The sequence below is a fragment of the Gallus gallus genome, chromosome 1, assembly GCF_016699485.2.
Source record: "Gallus gallus isolate bGalGal1 chromosome 1, bGalGal1.mat.broiler.GRCg7b, whole genome shotgun sequence".
Lineage (NCBI taxonomy): Eukaryota > Metazoa > Chordata > Aves > Galliformes > Phasianidae > Gallus > Gallus gallus.
Genome location: NC_052532.1, coordinates 128,558,207 through 128,578,176, shown reverse-complemented (window position 1 = coordinate 128,578,176; position 19,970 = coordinate 128,558,207). Strand labels below are relative to the sequence as shown.

The 19,970-nt window shown below is 39.6% G+C and overlaps 1 protein-coding gene across 15 annotated transcripts; it reads right to left on the bottom strand.

The window, feature by feature from the left end:
- Positions 1-4,998: 4,998 nt before the first annotated feature.
- Positions 4,999-18,302, bottom strand: ARSH (arylsulfatase family, member H). 15 transcript variants are annotated; one of them, XM_040702003.2, is made up of 12 exons: positions 18,225-18,302; positions 17,367-17,487; positions 15,622-15,671; positions 15,244-15,393; positions 14,249-14,370; positions 12,756-12,878; positions 9,257-9,680; positions 8,215-8,351; positions 7,523-7,657; positions 6,729-6,891; positions 6,320-6,441; positions 4,999-5,688 (listed from the first exon to the last, which is right to left on the bottom strand). In XM_040702003.2, exons 3-12 carry the CDS (start codon positions 15,645-15,647, stop codon positions 5,318-5,320), a joined length of 1,773 nt encoding a protein of 590 aa, XP_040557937.1. In that variant the 5' UTR covers positions 15,648-15,671; positions 17,367-17,487; positions 18,225-18,302; the 3' UTR covers positions 4,999-5,317. The 15 variants fall into 15 exon arrangements, with proteins under 15 accessions (XP_040557937.1, XP_046800964.1, XP_040557966.1 ...); XM_046945008.1 differs by having other exon boundaries at positions 17,416-17,487; XM_040702032.2 differs by having other exon boundaries at positions 17,367-17,477.
- Between the last annotated feature and the right edge of the window lie 1,668 nt (positions 18,303-19,970).

The window sequence follows — 19,970 nt, the reverse complement described above, 5'->3', positions numbered from 1 at the left end:
TGAGCGTCCTGAAGAAGGAGAGCAGGGGCCCATCATAAGGGGTGCTGAGAGATTCCTAGAGGTAGAATATGATCAAGAGGTTCGGTGATTTAGCTGTGATTTCTCAAAAACTAGTCAGATGGAGGGCCTAGTCCATTTCAATAACAGTTTCAGGGTGAAATAAATGAGGAAAGGGGAGGCAACACAGACCAGGTTGAGGTATACAGTATACCTCTAGGTGCACATTTGTCCCAGTGGGGAAAAGTTTGATAGCTGTGAGATGCGTTGATAGCATCTTGATAGCTGTGAGACTCCCAGAGCAGTGCATCTGTCACGGCCTAAACATGCAATAGTTTGTAGGGCTTTCACTGACTTGATGTTATTTGGTTGAAGAAAGCATGAGCTGTTTATCCAAGCTATCCTAAATACACTAAACCTATGAGTTATGCAGTCTAAAGGGCTACAGTAACCATCACAACACAGGGCAAAATCTTGCTTAGAGGCATTCTTTATCCTTGGAAACTATTTAGTAAACCTTTTAGTGATTCAAATGTGTTTTGCCTGGAATATAAATCATGTTATTTTTTTCCCTTTCTTTTCATGTCACTATTTCACTCTGGCAACAGTTTTGTTGATGCACTTTGCACAGCTTCAAAGGATCTTTGTTCCTAGGCTCAGTATCTCAGGGCTGCTAACCACAAACCTAGTGTTACTGTCAGTAAATGAAACCCTGAGCGATGTAGAATCTGGGAGTAGCAGTATTTACTGGAGTGGTTTCTATCTAATAATAATGTACTGGTTTATAAAATACATATGATGCCCTCCCTTGCCTTGTTGTGTCATGACAGATGGTTTGACTAACAAAGACCAAATGATGTGAACATGAGGACCCAACCTCAAGGTTCCTGCGTGTGGCAGAAATGATTTGATTTATTTTACATATAGAAAGACTTTATAAAACTTACCTTGTTTTTTTTTTTTCTCTCTCTGAAACTGGCTCCCAGAATTATTACCTGCTTTATTTTGTACTACATGGTTGTTGTACTACAAACTCACGGAGGCCTTCCACTGATTGCTTGTTTTAAACCACGTATAAATAATTTCCATGTACTCTTAATGACACAATGGTGACAAATACTAGGAGTTCAAACCTTTGATTAAGCACTACTTGGCCAAGAAAAGAAGTTGATAACTGGTGTCTGAAAATAATCTAGAGATAAAAATTACACATTCTATGATATTGAGCTACAGGCACAGAAAAGAAAAAAATATCACTTCCTCTTACCGTCTTCATATGTTTAGGCCAGCATCTTAGTCCAAATGTCACCCATATTCATAGTCACTTTTCTGTTTGAATAAGAAAATACATCTCCTGCAGCACTGTTGACTCTGTTCTTCCTCATGACTGTTCCTGTCTCAAGGGAGATTGCCCATGAGGGAGGATGCCTATTTGCCTATTTGTAGTGAGCATGGAGATGCCTATATTTAGCCCAGAGGATGTGTTCAGCTCAGAGAGGTACCTTAAGTCCTGTAGGAGGGACTTCATGGCTACTGGAGTGTACTTTTCACAGTAATAAATACTAAAATTCCACTCAGTTCTCTTTCGAGGTGCTGAAATAACCTCTGGGGAGCTCACCATTACTACTTTGGACATACATATATTATCAGGGTATCTACTGTCTTTGGCTTGAACTTTCAAGTTCAAAATGTGCCTCCAGATGAGTTAATCCCTTCTTCAGCCTGAGAATGATGCTTGTCTCATGCCATTCCTTCTGGTGGGACACTGGCAGACAACAGCTGTCTGCTTTCATTAGACAAAAAACAACAAACCTTATTTTTTGGAAGACAAAAATTATGCTTGCACCAGTGCAATAGGTTACAAGTATGGAAGACTGGGATTTGGAAAGACGTTTCATACCCTAGAGCAGCTGAGATAACTTCTGAAATTAACAAATCTCATCCCTTTCATAGGCATATTTATAATGTAGAAGTTTATGTCTGAATTACATGCCTAAACTCTCACTTTAGATGATAGTCCACAGCAATGCAGCTTACAAAATGCGAATCCTTGCCTTCAATGAAGTGGACAGCTCAATAACTTGTATTTATGAGCATGAAGGGAGAGCGTGTTGAACTAGAAGGTCCCTAGGGTTGAGAATTTCCTATTTAAACCCTGTAAAACTTTTAGGCTCAAATAGGTCTATATTAAACATACACACCTCGTGCTGAGAGGATCTCTACATTATGATACATTACCATAGCAAAGCAATTCCAAATTCATCACAATTCCACATTTGTCTTCATTCCATCTATTATTTCCAAATAAACTTTAAATTACCACAGAGTGTGCTTTCCAACATCATACATGTATGAATGTTAAGGAATGGCTATAGAAAGCACATGAAGCATCAAATTACCCTCAAGAAAACAGGCAGTTTTCTGCAGCATTGTGGAGCCCTCTGTAAAAAGGAAGCAGAGGATGGAAGATCTATTTGTTTTAAGAATGCCTGTATTGACCATCCTCTGCCTTCAGGCTTCTCTCATAACTGGATTAGAATAGCCACTATGGACATAGATAAAATCATAACAGCCATATTTTGTACACTTTTTTTTTGCACTCCAAGCATGTTAGAGCCATAAACTACTGTAATGTAATGTAAAGACTGCCAACTCTGAAATTTCTTCTCCTGTTGCTGCCATTTTTTTAAGTTAGTGTTGTAAATAGTCTTTTTGCTGAATTTACAATACTGCCAATGAATGAGAAACCTCTTAAAAGGCTGACAGTTTTAGTACACTTCACAGCTATTCATTTGAAAAATTACAATTTATAGACCTTATTCCCAGAACTACACATGTAAATAGGCTTCTGTCAACTCACAAATGGCCCGAGAACAAAGCACTCGTAAGGAACAATGTGATACTAGAAGAGATTAATGAGCTTCTGCATATAGATCCTTTAAACCCCCTGCTTTGCAAGTAAAAGTCACTTACAATACTTTAAAAAGTCTATGTATTTTTTCTCTGTGTTCTGTGGATTTGCATGAAAATAAGTTTGGTTGAGCGACTTTGGCAAAAAAGCGGTGATAAAATTATCCTAAAAAACTCATTCACTGCTTGCTCAGTTAGGATCACTGGAGGATGGTCGATGACTAGGAAAACCCTGTTACACCTGCTGCTTCACCCTGTGGTGGTGATATTGATTGTAATTAGTTTGCATTTGGTTGCGCCTGCGTGCTGTCGTGCTCATTGAAGAGCCCTCTGGCTGCTGTTTTTGGTAGTGAAGGTTAAACAACATTGAACACCAACAGAGGTAACACCCGGTGCTGTTAAGAGCAAGACTCTCCCAAACTCCATAGTCCCAGTACAGGTTGTGCAGGACCCCTAATGATCAGTGGCCACGAAGTGATAACAACTTAGAAAGTCTGAATTGTATCTTGAGTTATTTAGTGGTCCAGAATCTCCCCAGATAGTTTGCTATTCACTGAAAGAATAAACAAACAGATCTCGATGAGTACTACTATTAATAACCCTTCTGAAAGCATATTTTTATAAATGATTGTGTGCTAAATTAATTTAATGTTGCTTGTGCCACATTATCTGGGTTTAATCAGTCATGGGCAACAGAACAATACAAACAAGACCTGAATATGATGAGTCTTGTGCCAGTATTTGCTTAAAAAACTCGTAGTAAGGGCGTGTGGGGGCTGGGAGGACATTGTTAGGTGGCTGTTTGACAGCGTATGAAGGAAGATGACTGGAGGGGTGAAAGTACTACATGAGAGGCCCAGAGGCTGACCTTGAGACTACAGGGAGCAAAGCTTTCACTCCCCTTGATACCTGTGCTTTCATGGGCAAACACCAATGACCAATGCAAATTCTAGTTCGGATATTTTCCCGTACCCTACAGCCCCAAACAGACACCCTACAGTGCTATTAAATGATCCTATGCAAGAAAAAAAAAATGGTTCAGTCGTACGCACAGGTCTTATACTCACATAGTTTTAAAGGTATTAAAAAACAGAGGGTGTAAAAACCCTGGCATGAGAATGGAAGTGAGTCTTGGAAAAACATTAAAAAATAATAAATGCTGGCTGTCCTGCAGTAAATTCTTGTAAAGAAAATGTTGGATATTGAATATGAACTTTCAATCTAGCCAAGAAAGAACAAGTGAAATCAAATAAATTCAAATATGAAATAAAGTGCACATTCTTAACCATGGAAAAATTAAGCAAGAATCCAGTATACGTGAAATGATGGATTCACTTCATCCCTTGAAGTTTTCACAGTAGGACTGAACATTTTTCTCATCCAAGTGAGCAGTGAAGGAGCATCTGGGTGCTCATCTGGGAGCAACAGTCTGTAAAATGCATGAGATCATAACATGCAATAGTACATTGCAGGGAACAATACGACATAGAGGGAAAACAAGGGGGCAAATAAAACAAAATAAGCTAAACATTTACCAAAGGAGAGAAATGAGTCCCAGCCATTTCTAGGGCACTAAGATAACTAATGTGACCTGTGCTCAAATGACTTTTTACTTGTGTGACCGTCAATGCCACTATACACCTGCTAGTGCTGCTTAGGAAGTTGACTGCAGTGGGTTTTTGGAAAGGGATTATTTTTTTCCTTTTTGTGTTCTCCATAAACAGAAGCTGATGGGCATCAGAAGATTCCTGTTTTTCTCAGAAAGCACTGGCAGATCCAGCTTATATATTTCCAAACTTCATGCCTCAACTAGGTAGTCACTCCTGTTGAAGAAGCCCCAGGCTAGCCAGCTGCCATCATCACTGCTGTTGGAGGGACTAGCTACAAGGAAGAAAGTTACTTTTAAAGGAGATTCTGTGAGGAAATGTTCTGGAAATATTTTGGAGGCAGGAGGAAAAGTAGTCTGCAAAAATACATTACGGGGATGTCTAGCATTGTCACTAACTATAAAAAAGAAAGGAAACCTTAATCCCTAAATGACTTACAAATTCAGAAGAAAAAAAAAAAACAACAAAGCAAAACTTCTAAATATGCATTCATAAACAACAAAAGATAAGTTGTATAATTACTGGTAGAAGTCTAATCTTGTTACATTTCAGTGTAATTAAATTATTCATTCAGTTGTCAGCAGATACAAGTTAAAACACGCTGTTCAGATCATACTGCCCTTATCCCTCCCTGAGAGCATCCAGTCTAAACCTTTATCAAATACTGTGCAATTCACTGGAACGATTCTCAAATAAAGTCTCCATTAAATAAAAAACCAAAAACCTAAACAAACAATTCATTAATAAACAACTCCCCAGAGAAAATATTCGTGATCTAAAGCGGTTAACTTTGGTTATGTTCTTTATAGGTCTGCAAGTTTATCATCATCTTCTTTATCACACCAACAGAATGGGAACGTCCCACAGCAGGGCTGCAGCCATGGCTTCCAGATGACGTTGTATAAGGAGAGCTGCTGTGGGACTGCAGTCAGTGTCCTGCGGTGCTCTTCAATGGCTCTCCCAATCTGCTCTATTACAGTGTCAAAGAGGGGCTCAGTGTCAGCTGACAGAGGCTGGGACTCAGAAGGGTCTCGTGAGAGGTCATACAGCAGTGGAGGGTCATGATGGGTCACGCCTTCCCCAAAACATGGGCAAAATCCTCTGTCGTAACAAGCTCCAGCCCCGAGTGGATGGAAGTTTGGGGTCACATAATGAGCCTTCCAAATGGCTCCACCTGCCACAAAAGAAAAAAGGCTCAGAATGATATTGATAGTTGTTATCACCAAGCATTAGATGAATGAATATTTTCCTAGAGTTCATTTTTGTGAGATTGGTTTGCACTTTGAGTCTACATTAACTACTTGATATAGTTTTGTAATTTCATTTAAATTAAATGACACAAAATATAAACTAATATTGAAAAATGATTTCTGACTTTTCTAAATTTCTTCAAAAATTTTAGCAAATGGCAGTTATGCCTGTTTTTGTTATTTTACGCAGACAAGAAAAACAGATTTGGGGTTTCCGTGGCTTGTTCCTTGTTAGGGTAGAAGGACAGACAAAGGACTGAGAAAAAGACTTTTCCCTGAGACAAGGAGGGCATAGATTCTCCAGGCCATGCATTCAAACAGGTGGATGGGCAAGACCTATCCTGAACTCCAGTAGTCTGCTTGGTATTACAGAGCTCGTGCCACGTACTTAGAAGCCATGAGCAAATACTTTGTGTCACATAAGTACAGGCAATGTTCTTTATCATCTTACACATGGAACTATTTGGAAAGCTTGAATTCTACCCCAAAAAGGGTAAATAAATATGTCCTCCTGTCGACTAAATTGAGTTCTTGGGCAATAATAATTGCACTCACTGTCCTTCTGGTGCCATCGCACAGCATGTAAATGAGTGCCACAATAATGAAGCAGGAACTTGTGCTCTGAGTGCTCAACTGTTCCTTGCAGTAAAGGCATCAGATCCCGGCCATCAATTACTCTAAAAGAAAAAATGGAGATCATCAGACTGGGGACAGCTGTACAGTTCTGCATTCCCTCTGGACACCTCTGGTTGGAATTGACAGCTCTGAACAAAGAAGATGCTTGTAGACTACAAGCAGATGCTGAATCTCAAATGCAGAGAAGAGGTAATTGAGCTATGGTGACTTATGTGCCTAGAAAAGGAGCAGGAGTGGAAAAGAAAATGTCAGACCCTTAGAATGTATTTCAGAAATAGGTTTTCTATTATCTAGAGAGAAAAGGAGGAATAAGGACACTTGTTTGTACCTGTCCTGAGGTACTACTCCTCCAGCCAAATGAACTACTGTGGGATAAATGTCCATAAGGCTCGTAGGTTCACTGATCACTTTCCCTGCAGGTAACACTCCTGGCCATCTAAATATCCCTGGGACACGGATTCCTCCTTCCCAGCCTCCCATAGCTTTTCCACCTTTCATTGAAAAAAAAACCAAAAAAACAACCAAACAAACAAAAAACCCAAATGTTCAATAAAATAAATGGTTAATTTAAAATAAAGAGAAATTTTAGATGAATGCTCTGTATTAGCATAAACTCTCTAATGTTACCTTCATGAGTTTTCCTTATCCTCTGGTAGTTTACCACTAAGCTCCTTCTCATTAGCACCACTGATAATGTGTTCACTCAATGACTGCTCAAGTTGCCTGCTACTCTCACTTCTTTTGGTTGTTTTATAAGCATGTTGCACCATTAGAACTCAGCGTGGATAAAATTTTTAGGTATAAACTGATTTCCCAACCTTGTTCTCCTCTTTTGCAACCATATGAAATACTGCAGTTAAAGCAAAGTTTCACATATTATCATATTTATGGACGTTAAGCATATGTAATAACAGTTAATTTGTGATCAGTTGCCCCTTGAGGAAGTGTCAGTTTGAAAATCATGCAACTATTTGCACATGCTGGAACTGTGTACATTTTTGTATGCATAATTATCAACTCCCAGTGATAAAAACCTGTTAATTCTGAAACATGCAGTCTTACCTAAGCTTTAGTGGTACCCTGAATACTGTAGTAGTTGTTGCTGGGTTGTCACAACCTTACCTCTGTATATTCCATTCCAACCACCCAGCTGCCTTTTTCCCTCTTGTCTTTCCAGCCATCCACCATGATCAGAGGCAAAGTAAACTAGTGTATTTTTTTTCAAACCTTTCTTGTCAATAGCATCTAGAACCTGCCCTGCAAACACAAGAATGCATATATATTAAAAAAATTAAAGATATAGTTCACACAGTATACTTTTTAGCCTCTGACTTGCAAACATTTATCCATGTAGGTACGGTCAATGTTTAAAAGAAAAAATTTGCAGGACTGAGATTTACACTTGTCATTTCACTGTCTATAAAACCAAAAAAAGGTGATGTGCTGTAACTCTTTTATAATAAGCATTTTAGAAAAGCAGTGCAAGAATGACTGTGACAGACCAGGAGCCTCTATTGTAAAGGAGAGAAGTGTGCTGTAAAATTATGTAAATAAAATTATTCAAGGCCTCAAAAGCTTAGATTCTGCATATGCAGAATGGAGAGACTCACTTGATCAAAGACTGTAGAAAATAAAAAGCTAACAGTGTAAACCAACAGTGACAGATATTAGGACTTTTTTCCATCCCACTGTTAATTCTGTTCCTTGTTCTTTTACTGACAGCTGCATCTTTGTTATAAAATGTGTTACTACACTTCATTGTGCACAGCGAGGCATTAAGTAGCTGGAGACATTTTTATTTGCTGGTGACTTACCCACCATCCAGTCCATCTCCTCTACATTGTCTCCATATAAACCATGGCCACTCTTCCCAAGAAACTTCTCTGTTGTGAGTAGAGGGGTGTGGGAGTGTAAAAAGGAAAGAAAGAGGAGGAATGGCTTGTGCTTATTTCTAAAAAACAGAAATCAACACTTGGTTACTAGGAGGAGGGGTCTCAATGCATACAGAGCTCAGGCATAATGGAAAACGGTATCATGATTTACATACATATTTCAATAATCAACTCAGAAACATCTTACATTGTAAGGTATTAACACCCAGCAATTAGGATCTGTCTGATAAAATACTGTTTGGCTCGTTTTTTTTTTTTTTTTTTTTTTTTCCCTGAGTGATGCACAGAAAAGTTTCATACTGAAGCTCCACAATCTGCTATTGCAAAATATCACAGTACTACTGAAATGGTTTGTCACCTGCCAGTGACTCCCCATGTCAGTCTGCATGATATAGCTAATGCCTAGCATTTTCGTTCTCCTGCTGGCAAACACATTTCTCCTATCATTTGCCATTAAAGAGAACTGGCCCTAAAGTGGAGCCCTGTTAAACCTCACTAGTGATGGCTGCCAGCTTGTTTTGACCTCATTTAGTAGAACTGCCCCCCCGGACAGTTGTTTACCCATCCCATTATGCGTTTGTCTATCTGTATATGTGACGTTTTGTCCTGAAGGATACTGTGAGAAACAGTATCAAAGGCTTTGCTGAAATCCAGAAAGATTACATTAACTGGCTTCCATTTGACAACTACATGGGTAGCTTTGACAAAAAAAGCAGGTTAAGTTGGTTAAAAAGGACTTTCCCCTTGTGAACACAGGTTGGCTATGGCCAATTACTGCACTGTCTTTTGTTTTAATACTGTAGAATCATTATTGGTATATAACAATATTCATTATTCTATCTTCTGTTAAAGAAATTACAGAGACTTCACGGAGGAAAATACTGTTTAAATCTGGAAAGGCATGCAAAACAAACAAACAAACAAACAAACCAGAACAAATGTTTGTAAAGGAAATTCACATTACCTTTCAATAAATGAAATGGACTCTCTCAAAATAAAAGATGTAGTCCTCTCTGTCACCATTGGCTGCTCAGTGACTTCGTGGTTTCTCATTATAATGCAGTTCCAATATCTTACAAATCCATAACTTGAGAACCAGGACACAAAGAAAAGGAGAGTAAACAGAGCAAGGCAGGTCACTGTTTTCCAGTGGACAGAAATCAAGCCAGTGAGTCTCCCTAGGGCAGTGGTGAGCGTAGCAAGGGCAATCATCTGAGTATAAAGCCAAACTTTCCTTCTGAAGGCTCTATCCATCTCTGGTTCTTCTGTTGTTTGGCAGTCACTTATTAATGTAAAAGGCATCCCATAAAAATATTCAAACCCATGGTTCAAAGGGTGATGACAATGGTCGTTTCGGTGTTCACAGTTAACACCTAGATGCCACTTTCCTGAAAATACATATTATTAAAATGTAAAGAAATAATATGTAAAAATGAACTTTTCCTCATTAAAACATTTATCAAAAAATGTTTTTGTTTCTTTTTCTTGCTTGCATCTAAATTTCCACCGGAGTTACTGGTTCTCTATATACATATTCATGTCCTGTAGCTATGATCAAATGCAAATAAGTCTGGACTATAAAAGGATATATGGAAAAAATCAGTTTTTCATATCTCTATGAAATGTAGGGCCTTCCTGAAGACCTGTTAGGTATGAAATAGGAGAAGGGAGACCTTTGGAAAGCACAGGGAAAAATAACACTGTTCTATTGTCTCTTCACTTTCAAGATGCTATGAAGACTGGTTTCTGGAAAGTTTTTAATAACTTAATGGAAGGATTTCAGCAAGACTCAGTGATGTTTGGTGTCAATCAAATAGCATGCATCTCAACAGTGGTTTTATCAGGTAAACCACAAGATCTAGGACTTAAGGTCAGGATTTATCATGAAACTGTACATTTTTAAGTCAGTCTGTTGATAATATCATCTCCATATCCTGAATGAGAATAGAATTATTTGTTTTATTTTTTTTTGCTGTTTATTTGTATTTAATCATAAACAGTCAAAGTGTTTTTCTTATTAAGTCTTCAAATATAAAAAGGAAGACCTCGTGGCATTTTACAATACCATGTGTTCTTTTTTTATGATCAGATGTCCGCTATTACAATGAATGGCACATCAAAATTATGTTTTTCCTTCCTTTTAAGTCTATGCAATCAGACTGGTTAGGCACTTACACAGAAATACAAGTTGGCCCCTTTGGCTCAAACACTGAGGCTCAAGAATATCTGAATCAAGTGACAAGAATCTACTTCTTTTGTCTTATGCAGGATAGCAGTTTAGTTGCTTTTTACAATCCCTAATGCAATGGAGGCCTTGGATGCCAGATTTATAGTTCAAAACAAACCCTTAGAATTTTACTAAAAAACTAATTTGCAACCAGTGCTTATTGTGAATTAAAGAACAGTGCACTTACTGAAATATATTATCCTAAACAAAGAAAGGAAGTTTATATTTGGATGTTGATATAAAGAAAGGGGAAAGCTACATTCTAGGTGCCAAAGCCTATATCCAGTTTACCTCTTAACATATTTAGAGCCAGCTATAAAATGAAACAGGTTTGTAATAAACACGTAGATGTATTAGGTGCAGCTAAAGCATCCTTGGACTTCAGATGTACTTTGACACCTTAATCTCTGGTTGAGTTTGATAAAGGTTTCTGACATGCTCCAAAAAACTCTAAACTACAGAAGCTAAATTGTCTAATAAAGATAAACTGCTCTTTGAGAGTGTATGTTATACAACATTGGCTTTATGACTTACAAGGACTCTGCAAAGCATTTCCTGACATCAAACCACAGTTTATCAGTAGGATTTAACTTTGCAATTAAACTGGTTGTGCTCAGAACAAACCAATGAAAAACTATTCATCTGCAGCAATTTAGTGGCAGTTCAGTTGTAATGGTATGGATGGATGCTGTTTAAAATTTCTCGTTTCGTGACTTGAATGTTATTTATTCTTATGGTTTCTTTTGGTAGTTTTTTTTTTTTCTTTTATGTCACTCTACCACCTGAAAAGCTCATTTAATCAGAATCTGTCAATCATGACTAAAAGACACTCTCAGTGTCTACAATGTGATTATAGCTGAGATGCCAGGGAAAATGGTGGCCCATTTTGCTAGATATCCCCCAAGTGGGATGCAGCAATCTTCCTGCATGACAATTCTTTTCCAAACTGGGGATCTGATTATTTCGTTACTCATTAAACACTGAAGCCAAGCTGAAGAACTTGGCTAACGGGCACAGGCTATTTTATGGGCAGTTTAAAACAACTAAAATGATATTACTACAAATCCAACAGAAAGATTCACTAGTATAGAACTTAAAATGCTTAGAAGGCTTCACTTTGTTCGCTGTTGTTCTTTATGTCTTCAGTTTATTCTGCTGGATGAATATAAATCCATTGCTGCAGACATTTTTTGCAGTAAATTCATTTTATTTGTGCAACTGTTGGGTTTTGTGTGTGTGTGTGTATCAGTCATAGATTCTGTCAGCCATAGGCTATGGGCATTTAGATGCTTGGATGAGGTAGGGCAAATCATTGAATATTCATCTCAGGAACTTTTGTGTTTCCTCAGTCTGTAATGCCATGTGACATACCTAAGATAAATAATCATTTGAAACTGGATCATGAGGGAAAGTTATAGCTATATTAAAAAAAAAGCCTGTAAAATATAAAGCAAAATGGAATTTCTATTAATGCTGAAGGATGTAATGTTTTTGGGTTGTTCTTGAATATTGGTGAACTACAGTGGCATGATGTACTTGTAAAGAAATAATTGCTTTGCTTCTGTTTTTGAAAGACCAAATCCCATGACATTTTGAACTGATTCCGCTGTTGTAAGCAGCAGCTGTTCCCTTCTGTGCAAGTTGCAAATCTGCTCTTCTCCACATAAACCATGAGCATGCATATTTGCATGAAACTCATGTATTTGCTTTCTTGTTAAATAGTACTGGAATAATTGAATGGCATTCAATCAATATATTTAACAACATATTTTCCAATATATTTTTGATGACCTAATGTCAACACGCTTGAAAGCAGGCCAACAGTAAAGGTCATTCTTTTTGTCAGATGTTTCTTCTTTTATGAGATTTTCTTTGGTCAGAACATGATACGCTTGAATCAGGAAATACAAATATTACAGCTGAGGTATGGACAGTTGCTGAACAAACCGATGGCTTTGAGTGAGATTTATGGGTGAAACACAGTTTAGGCCATCAGATATTAGGAGGAAATTTCTTACTCAGAGGGTATGAGGCCCTGGCATAAATTGCCCAGAGAAGCTGTGGTGCCCCATCCTGGGAGGCTCTCTCTTGGGTGGGGTCCTGGGCAGCCTGAGCTGGTGGGGGGCAGCCCTGCCTATGGCAGGAGGTGAGGTCTGGATAGGCTTTGAGGCCTCTTCCCACCCAAGCCATTCTACGAATCTGTGACTGATCCTATGATTCAGAAACATTTCCATACCGATTAGTCCTGTGCTGTAGCCTTGTTGCTGCAGTATTTTGGCAAAAGTGGTTTCATTTGGAGGAAGCCCTCCTGAGCCGCCATTCCAAAAAATAACACGATAATTGTTTACAGCATCCATTCCTACAAAATATAATAGTAAAATAACTCAATAACTGGTAGTTTTATGAAATGTACTTCCTTGTTTCCTCGTTTCATTGGTATTACAGAGTTAGATGTGTATCCTAATGCTGTTTGCTTGGTGACATGAATCTAGGACAGTGAACAAGGACAAGTAAGAGTTAAATCTCCTCCTGGTATAATAGCTATCCTTCTCTGCAGCTCACACTTTGCCATTTTAATCTGCACTGGCACAGCTGCACAGATGCATTTACATGCTGCAGTAGCATCCGGGCTGCAAGCAATGCACTGGCGTGGTGCAGTGGTGAGGACAGGGAGCATAGGAGGGAGATTTTAGGCTCTCTGTCACCCTCAAATTCTACCTTGCATAAGGCTGCCTGGGAACTCACAATGTCCCTGCAGAGTGGCAGAGCCAGTATATGGCTGCTGAAACCCACAGAGAAGCTACAGGGCACCATGGTCTTCTCCACATCTGCAGTAATCTACCCTGTTACTCAACATTATATACTGACATAACCCTGTTATATGATGTAATGCAAAGTATGAAATGCTGTGGAAGCACTGAATGTCCTAGCCTTGCTGTTACTATGGGAGACAGGGTCTATACAGGTGCATGTGCATTTTCCAGCAATCTTAGTGGAAATTATCAGTACAAAAATAGGATTACTCGTTGACTTCAAAATGCCTCAAGAATGAAGGCACTGAGGATCATTTGCAATAGGACAAGCATTACAGTCACTGCTAGAAACAGACAGAGCCACTTATTTATCACACTTCTTCAGCTCAAGAATGCATTTTGACAGGATAGTAGTTTTAATTCAAAAACAGAACTGAGAAAAATAATGCAGCTGTCAAACTGTTATCATGTAGGACAGATGCATTCTGATCCACAGATAATAAAGCTATCCTGCAAACAACTTGCTCTGCACCCAGACTGGAGGGACAGACAAATCTACAGAAATCTACTCTGTTCCCTTCAGGGCTGCACTATTTCCCATTTCAAATGGGGAGTAACCCATAACAGAAATTAATGTAACTAGAGTTTTAAAGATGTGTTACTTTTCCTGTTCTTTGTAATGACTTATCTGAAGGTAAAAAGGAGCACCAACTCCATTCTGGCTGCACTACAGCACCAAAAGGCAAATAGAGTGGCTAGGTGATGGGGAGCAAGCTACTCTGCAGAGCTGGCTTCCCCCCTCCCCCCAGACTAGTTTACTGTACCCCATAAATACTGATGCAACGTCAAAGGTAGACCTAGTCTTCATGTGCCTTCATGTCTGTAGCACTCTCATTTCTTTCGTGCCCACCATATAGCACTGTTCCATTCAGCAATAAGGTAATATTTTAAGACCATTTGACTGTACAAGGCAAACCTGATCGAATGGGATATCTGCCAGTGAGAAACGCTGCTCTGCTGGGGGTGCAAAGTGGAGCTGCAGTGATGTGTTGGGTCAGCTTCACTCCTTCCCTTGCCAGGCGATCAATGTTCGGAGTCCTAAAAGCACAACCAGCACTGTCAGATATCAATCACAGGGCCTTCAAGGGAATGGGAATGAGGAATAATACACTTACCTCAGTTTTGGGAAATTTTTTCTACTTGAATTATTTTATCTTTATTTTATTTTATTCAAGATTAGATATTTCTTTCTTTTTTCTTTTCCCTTCATTAAAAATAAAAAGCTATCTGGATAAATTTCAAGGCAATTATTCCTTCTTATTTCCTAGGTGTTATGGAGGCTGTTCGTGAGAGGCACCCCACTGCTACTGAAGAAAAGAACTCATGCCTTGAGGATGATCTTATATTGGAGGCTGAGCCATGCAGAGATGCCTGCCAGAAGCTTGCTAGTTGGTGTCAATCAGGGTGAGAGTCTGAGAATTTTGCTGGCTAATGGGGGTGATCACACAAAGTTCAGTGACAAGCTGGTAGGAGGCGAAAAGGCATTAATGTGGCATAATTTCCAAAGAAAAGGCAAATTCTATGTCCTCAAATATGTAAACAGAAGTATTTCCTAGTAACATAATTCACATCAGTGAATTGCTTGATGTTAAGTCTTAGAAAGAATGGCAAAGCACTTGAAAGAGGAGACAGCATTTCTATCTCCAGGTACATGCATGTGCTTAGCATTTCTCAGTTTACATATTCCCAGATAAGAACAGCTCTGCATAGCAGAGCTGGCCCTGGGAATGCCCTCTAGGGCATAATATACTCCAGGTAGTGTGATTTACATTTACATAGTGACTCCCATAGGAAATCTCCCCAGTTCTCCAGTAAATGAATTTGAAGACTGCTCTAATGGCTGGTGATGAGCAGAGGACTGAAGGCTTGCATCAAATTTCAGCTCTGTTCATTAATATGCTGTTTCCTTACCTGATAGTATCATTCCCATAGCAACCTACATCTCCTATACCAAGATCATCAGCCAACAACAGGACAAAGTTTGGCTGCGTGATAATGGAAGGCTGTGTCATTAGTGGCTGCAGAAGCAGACCAAAAATCAGGGCTTTGACCAGGCATGTCCTGAAACACAGAAGAAGGAAGGAAACCAGTGATCTGACCATTCATCCCTCTAATATTACAGTGGTAGAAGCAAGAACCAACCAATGAAACAAACAAACAAAAAAACACATTGTGAGTATGCTTTACAGAAAGCCCATTCTTTTATAATATGGTGTTCTGTCATTATTAAAGTTAGATGGCTTCAGATTTAATAATAATATTAAAATAATTCATGAACTCGTTTCTTACCAATGTGATATTTGTTGCCAAATCATTTCTGCATTTGGAGCTTTCAGATCCTGTAAAACCAAGAGAAAGAGCCTGGTTAAGTCTTTCTAGTTGTCACTGCAGTAAAAATAGATAAAAAGTTTAATCGAAGCCCATCAGCATCCATTTACTTGCTTTAGTTTGACTTCGATCAGCTTGTAAATGAAGATGAGTAAAAGCATTAATGCTATTTTTATTGATTTTTATTGATAGGATGTCTTCACTTCTTAGGGGAATTTTGCTCTTTTGTGAAGATGTTTCACTTAAAATAGCAAAATAATTCTCCTTTGTTACACAGCTCAGCTTTTAAAAAAATAGTATTTAGTCAGAAAGGAAGTAAAAATCTTTTAAAAATCCCACCCTTTCTATCATTTATATGTTCTGTAATCACTGAGATAGTAACAGCCTGCTGCTTCTTCAGATAATGTACCAAATTGCCTTTCAGGCTCATGAGATAAATCTCTAGCCCTAGAATCTCTAGTCATACTCTTGCCGTGAAGAATAGAAGACTCTACAATTATGTCCTCTTACTGTTTGACTTTAAACTCCAAGCTGAACTTTTTCCATCTTTGCATGCGTCAGATTTTGGGATTTTGTGCTATTTCCCCCCCTCTCTGTGAGCTTTCTGCAAAGGTTCCTATAGGGATTTTTCTTTGACTGCCAGGACAAGACAAACTGTTAGAAAGTTTTAAAGTTAGATCCAAATGACCTTGTATCCCAGGCTTTTCAATAGATTCCTTTCAATTTTTCTCATGTCTTGTTGAACCATCCCATGGCTCAGTTTTAAAAATTGTGCTGGTTTAACATTTAGTTTTCCAAAAATGATAATATTTAGCATTTTAGTTAATAACCATGGTTCATACATTTTATTCCTCAGTGTTACAAGGCTCAGTGGGAAAATTTACTTCTCTATACTTAGGAGATTGTTATTCAGCCACTTACAGTACATCAATACTGATATAACATTGCTATCTACAGACACTCAGATTTCTGCACCTGGGCTTATGCCTTTGCTGCATCCTAAGCCTGTACAGGAAAGATACTGGGGTACACCACAGTTTCACATTTGCATACTACATGCCTCCAAAAGTCAAAATTAATGGGAGGTGGAAATACTCAAATTAAGGTGCAATTACTTATCTCTAACTGCCTGTGCTTCCCACTTGGATTATCCTGCTTCAAAGCACAGGGTGGAGCTCCAGGCTGGGCTTCCTTGGAAGCTGTATGCAGAAAAAAGCTTGCAGCACTGTGTGACATTACCCCCGCCTGGCCATTGCCTCACTGAATACAGTGGGAATGCTGCCAGAGGAACCTTAGCAGCTCCCGGGGGAGCATGAAGGTTTGTCAGAGTTTTCCCAGTTCATCACCTTTCTGAGAAGTCAGCGGGGGCCCTGTTGTGGGCAGCCAGCTTCTCTCTGGCCTGGCTGTGAGTGCTTTGGAGAACCAACACCTTGAGGGGCCTCCATGGCCAAGCTGCCACAAGCAGCTCCTCTGCACCTGAACTGATCCCAGCTGGAAGCAAAGCTCTCCTCCTGCCTCATTAGTTAGCACCTCCAGAAGTAATATCCCTTTCTTCATCCATGTTGATGATCCTGAGGAGAAACAGCCTGCAGGTCTTCTATAGTTTACTATTTTCCTTTAGTGACTAAACTTTTAAAATCTCTTTACTTCTCTATCAAACTTCTCACATGATAAACATTCATATTTTCAGCTACACTGAGACCCACCTTTCCCAACAACAGCAGCCACTTGTGACACCAGCTTGGCAGCACTTACTGAAAGCTCTCACAGGTGAGATTCCATTCAGTTTGGTCCTTCTCAGTCTGTGAAAATATCTTCTAAAATTTCCTAATTTATAGACTTCATTTAGGTAAAAAAAAAAAAAACACAAAAACAACCCACAAAACAAGCAACAAAACAGGCACATTCAAGATAAGTATTCTGCAGCTAACTGCTCTCACTTTGTATACAGAATGAATGAGAACAATGCTTCTGTTAAGGGAAATGCCTTTTGAACACTTCCTTGAGATATTTTTATCTACAGCAGCAAGAAACTTTTCCAAATGCCCATTAAAATGTCCCTGTGCATTTCCAGAAACAGCAAGGGAGTATGAATACGGTACCTGGCAGTATCAGGTTAGGCTCAAGGCAGGCAGCTGAGGCACTGGAGTGTGATCTTTCAGCCGACTTAAAACCATTCCAAACTTTTCAGCATGATCACTGCTACAGCACTGCAGCGTCCTGCATCTGTTCTGAAGGCTGTCCTTAAATCTGCCCTGGCTGCTCATGCGCACTTCCCCCCGGGAAAGCCGTGCTGTACCGCAGCTGGATGGCCTGACTTGTGCTGGGGTCCTTCAAGCTACGTGTCCTGCTGCCATCTGCACAATGGCAACATTCATGCAGGCACGAGGGTCGGGCTGGTATGCTGGAGGTGCAGCTGAGTGGCTGCCTGCCCAGCCGCTGGTTTCTCACGGGAAGCATACGATCTCGTTCAGGTCTGACATGCTCCAATAAAGATGCAGTAACAGCTCCTAATAAACCTCTCCTCACTTCCTCTCAGAAAAACAGAAAAGTGCTGTACTTACAAAGCAGTGTTTCTTTGCCTGTGGAAACTGAGCACATATCTCCACTTTATAGCAGCCCTGAGTGCCTGCAGCAACGACAGTGTTACCTCTGCACTTGCAGTAGGATGCAGACTTAGGGTGCGGCGAGGAAGTGGCAGGAAGAGACCCGATTTTGCTTATCCAGAAAATGAGTCATTTGGCTGGACATATGAGTGCTGTCTGGTTTCTTGTCAGTGCTCAAAGGGATGGTTTAGCTACATGCAAGCTAGTTCATTCTTTCTTCATTTTCTTGTTTGAGCCCTGTCAGACCAGGTGTTTTGGGAAAGACAATCAAACAGCAATCTTGCAGTTCTGACAGAGAATTTCCTGTGCTTTCATATGTTAAAAGAGAAGGGACATTTTAGGTTAGGATTTGGAGGTCCACCAATGGCAGTGCTCAGGTTGGTTTAATCATGGAGCACCTCCATGGCTGGTATTAGCAGTGTCATCAGTGTATATTACCCCTCTCCCATTTTCCCCTCACCCCAGATTTCTGTGCTGGGATGATTACAGTTGGCACACACACAGGAGACATGATATGGTTGGTTTCCTTCTCTTCCATTCTCAGTGCCTGCTCCTTATCCCCAGCCTCCCCTGTAGTCACTCAATCTGTACATCTCCATTTCCTATTCCTCCCTCATGTTAGTATTTCAAGATTCATTAACATGTGCAGGATTCCTTGTTGTTGGATGCCCTCTGCTGCTGCATGCTGTCTAAAAAAAAAAATGCACATTTGGAGGTACTGCATCTTTCTGTTCAGGATGCCATTAGTCCCAGTGCTGACTGGAGCAGGCTTTCATGCAGCTGGGGGCTCCTCCAGCTCTTCTGTTGCTTCTTATGTTTTTTTCCATGACTCCTTACAAATTGTATAGTATTTGTAGTGGAGAACCGCACTCTATAACTACTATGTTATTTCCTGAATTTACAGCGTAGCAGAAAATTGAGTTCATGTCTGCGGTGACATGGCGGGAACGTATCTCCTATCTCCTTGTTTTATCTGGGGCCTTCTAACCCAGAAAAAGCTGGTCCGGAGCATCACTGCAAGAGGCACTGCTTGAAATCTACCTACTGGGAACTGACCCCTGGGCACAGCCACAGTGTGAGGAGGATAAAGGAAGAAGAGCAGACCTTGTGGTTTAAGCACACCCCTCTTACAACAGCAACTTGTATTTATTTTGGTGTACAATCTTGGAAGGGGAGAAAGATGAAAGCCACGTACAGAGGGCTTCTTCCCAAGGCCTAGGGCTCTATGCTAAGCTAATGCTGTTTCCAAACACTGTACTACCTAGCTCTGACTATTTTCTGTGGAGAAATCTTCAGAAAGTCGGTATTTATTCTGAAATAGGAATGAATGTGGAAGTCTTGCACACTCTTGTCTTTTACCCTCATTTTCTTTAGAATAGGCACTGGAGGAATTAGCACTTACTGGTCTTTTGAAGTACTGAAAACATCTGAGAGCCTGAAGCCCCAGGCTGGTAGCAGTTTTGTATAGTATGATGGTTGAGAATCTCCCTCTAGTGACTGATGTATTTTTGAAATCTTATTGCATTTTAAAGAATATTTGATTCATATATTTATTTTTTGTGTATCTTGTTCCCATTATTTTTTTTTCCTGTTAGAAACAGTAGCTGTAAAAAGAGCACTTAAAACAGAAACTGTGCAATGGGCACAAACTGTACATGTACATACCTGTACATACACAAGAAGCTCTGTCTAAGTATCAGGAAG

Excerpts from the sequence above, each read along its gene's own strand:
- ARSH (XM_040702003.2), bottom strand. The coding sequence starts at position 15,647 with ATGATTTGGCAACAAATATCACATTG. Across the intron at positions 9,681-12,755 it reads CTACAGCACAGGACTAATCG|GAAAGTGGCATCTAGGTGTT; the intron begins GTATGGAAATGT and ends ATGTATTTTCAG. Across the intron at positions 6,892-7,522 it reads TTGGAATGGAATATACAGAG|GTGGAAAAGCTATGGGAGGC; the intron begins GTAAGGTTGTGA and ends TTTCAATGAAAG.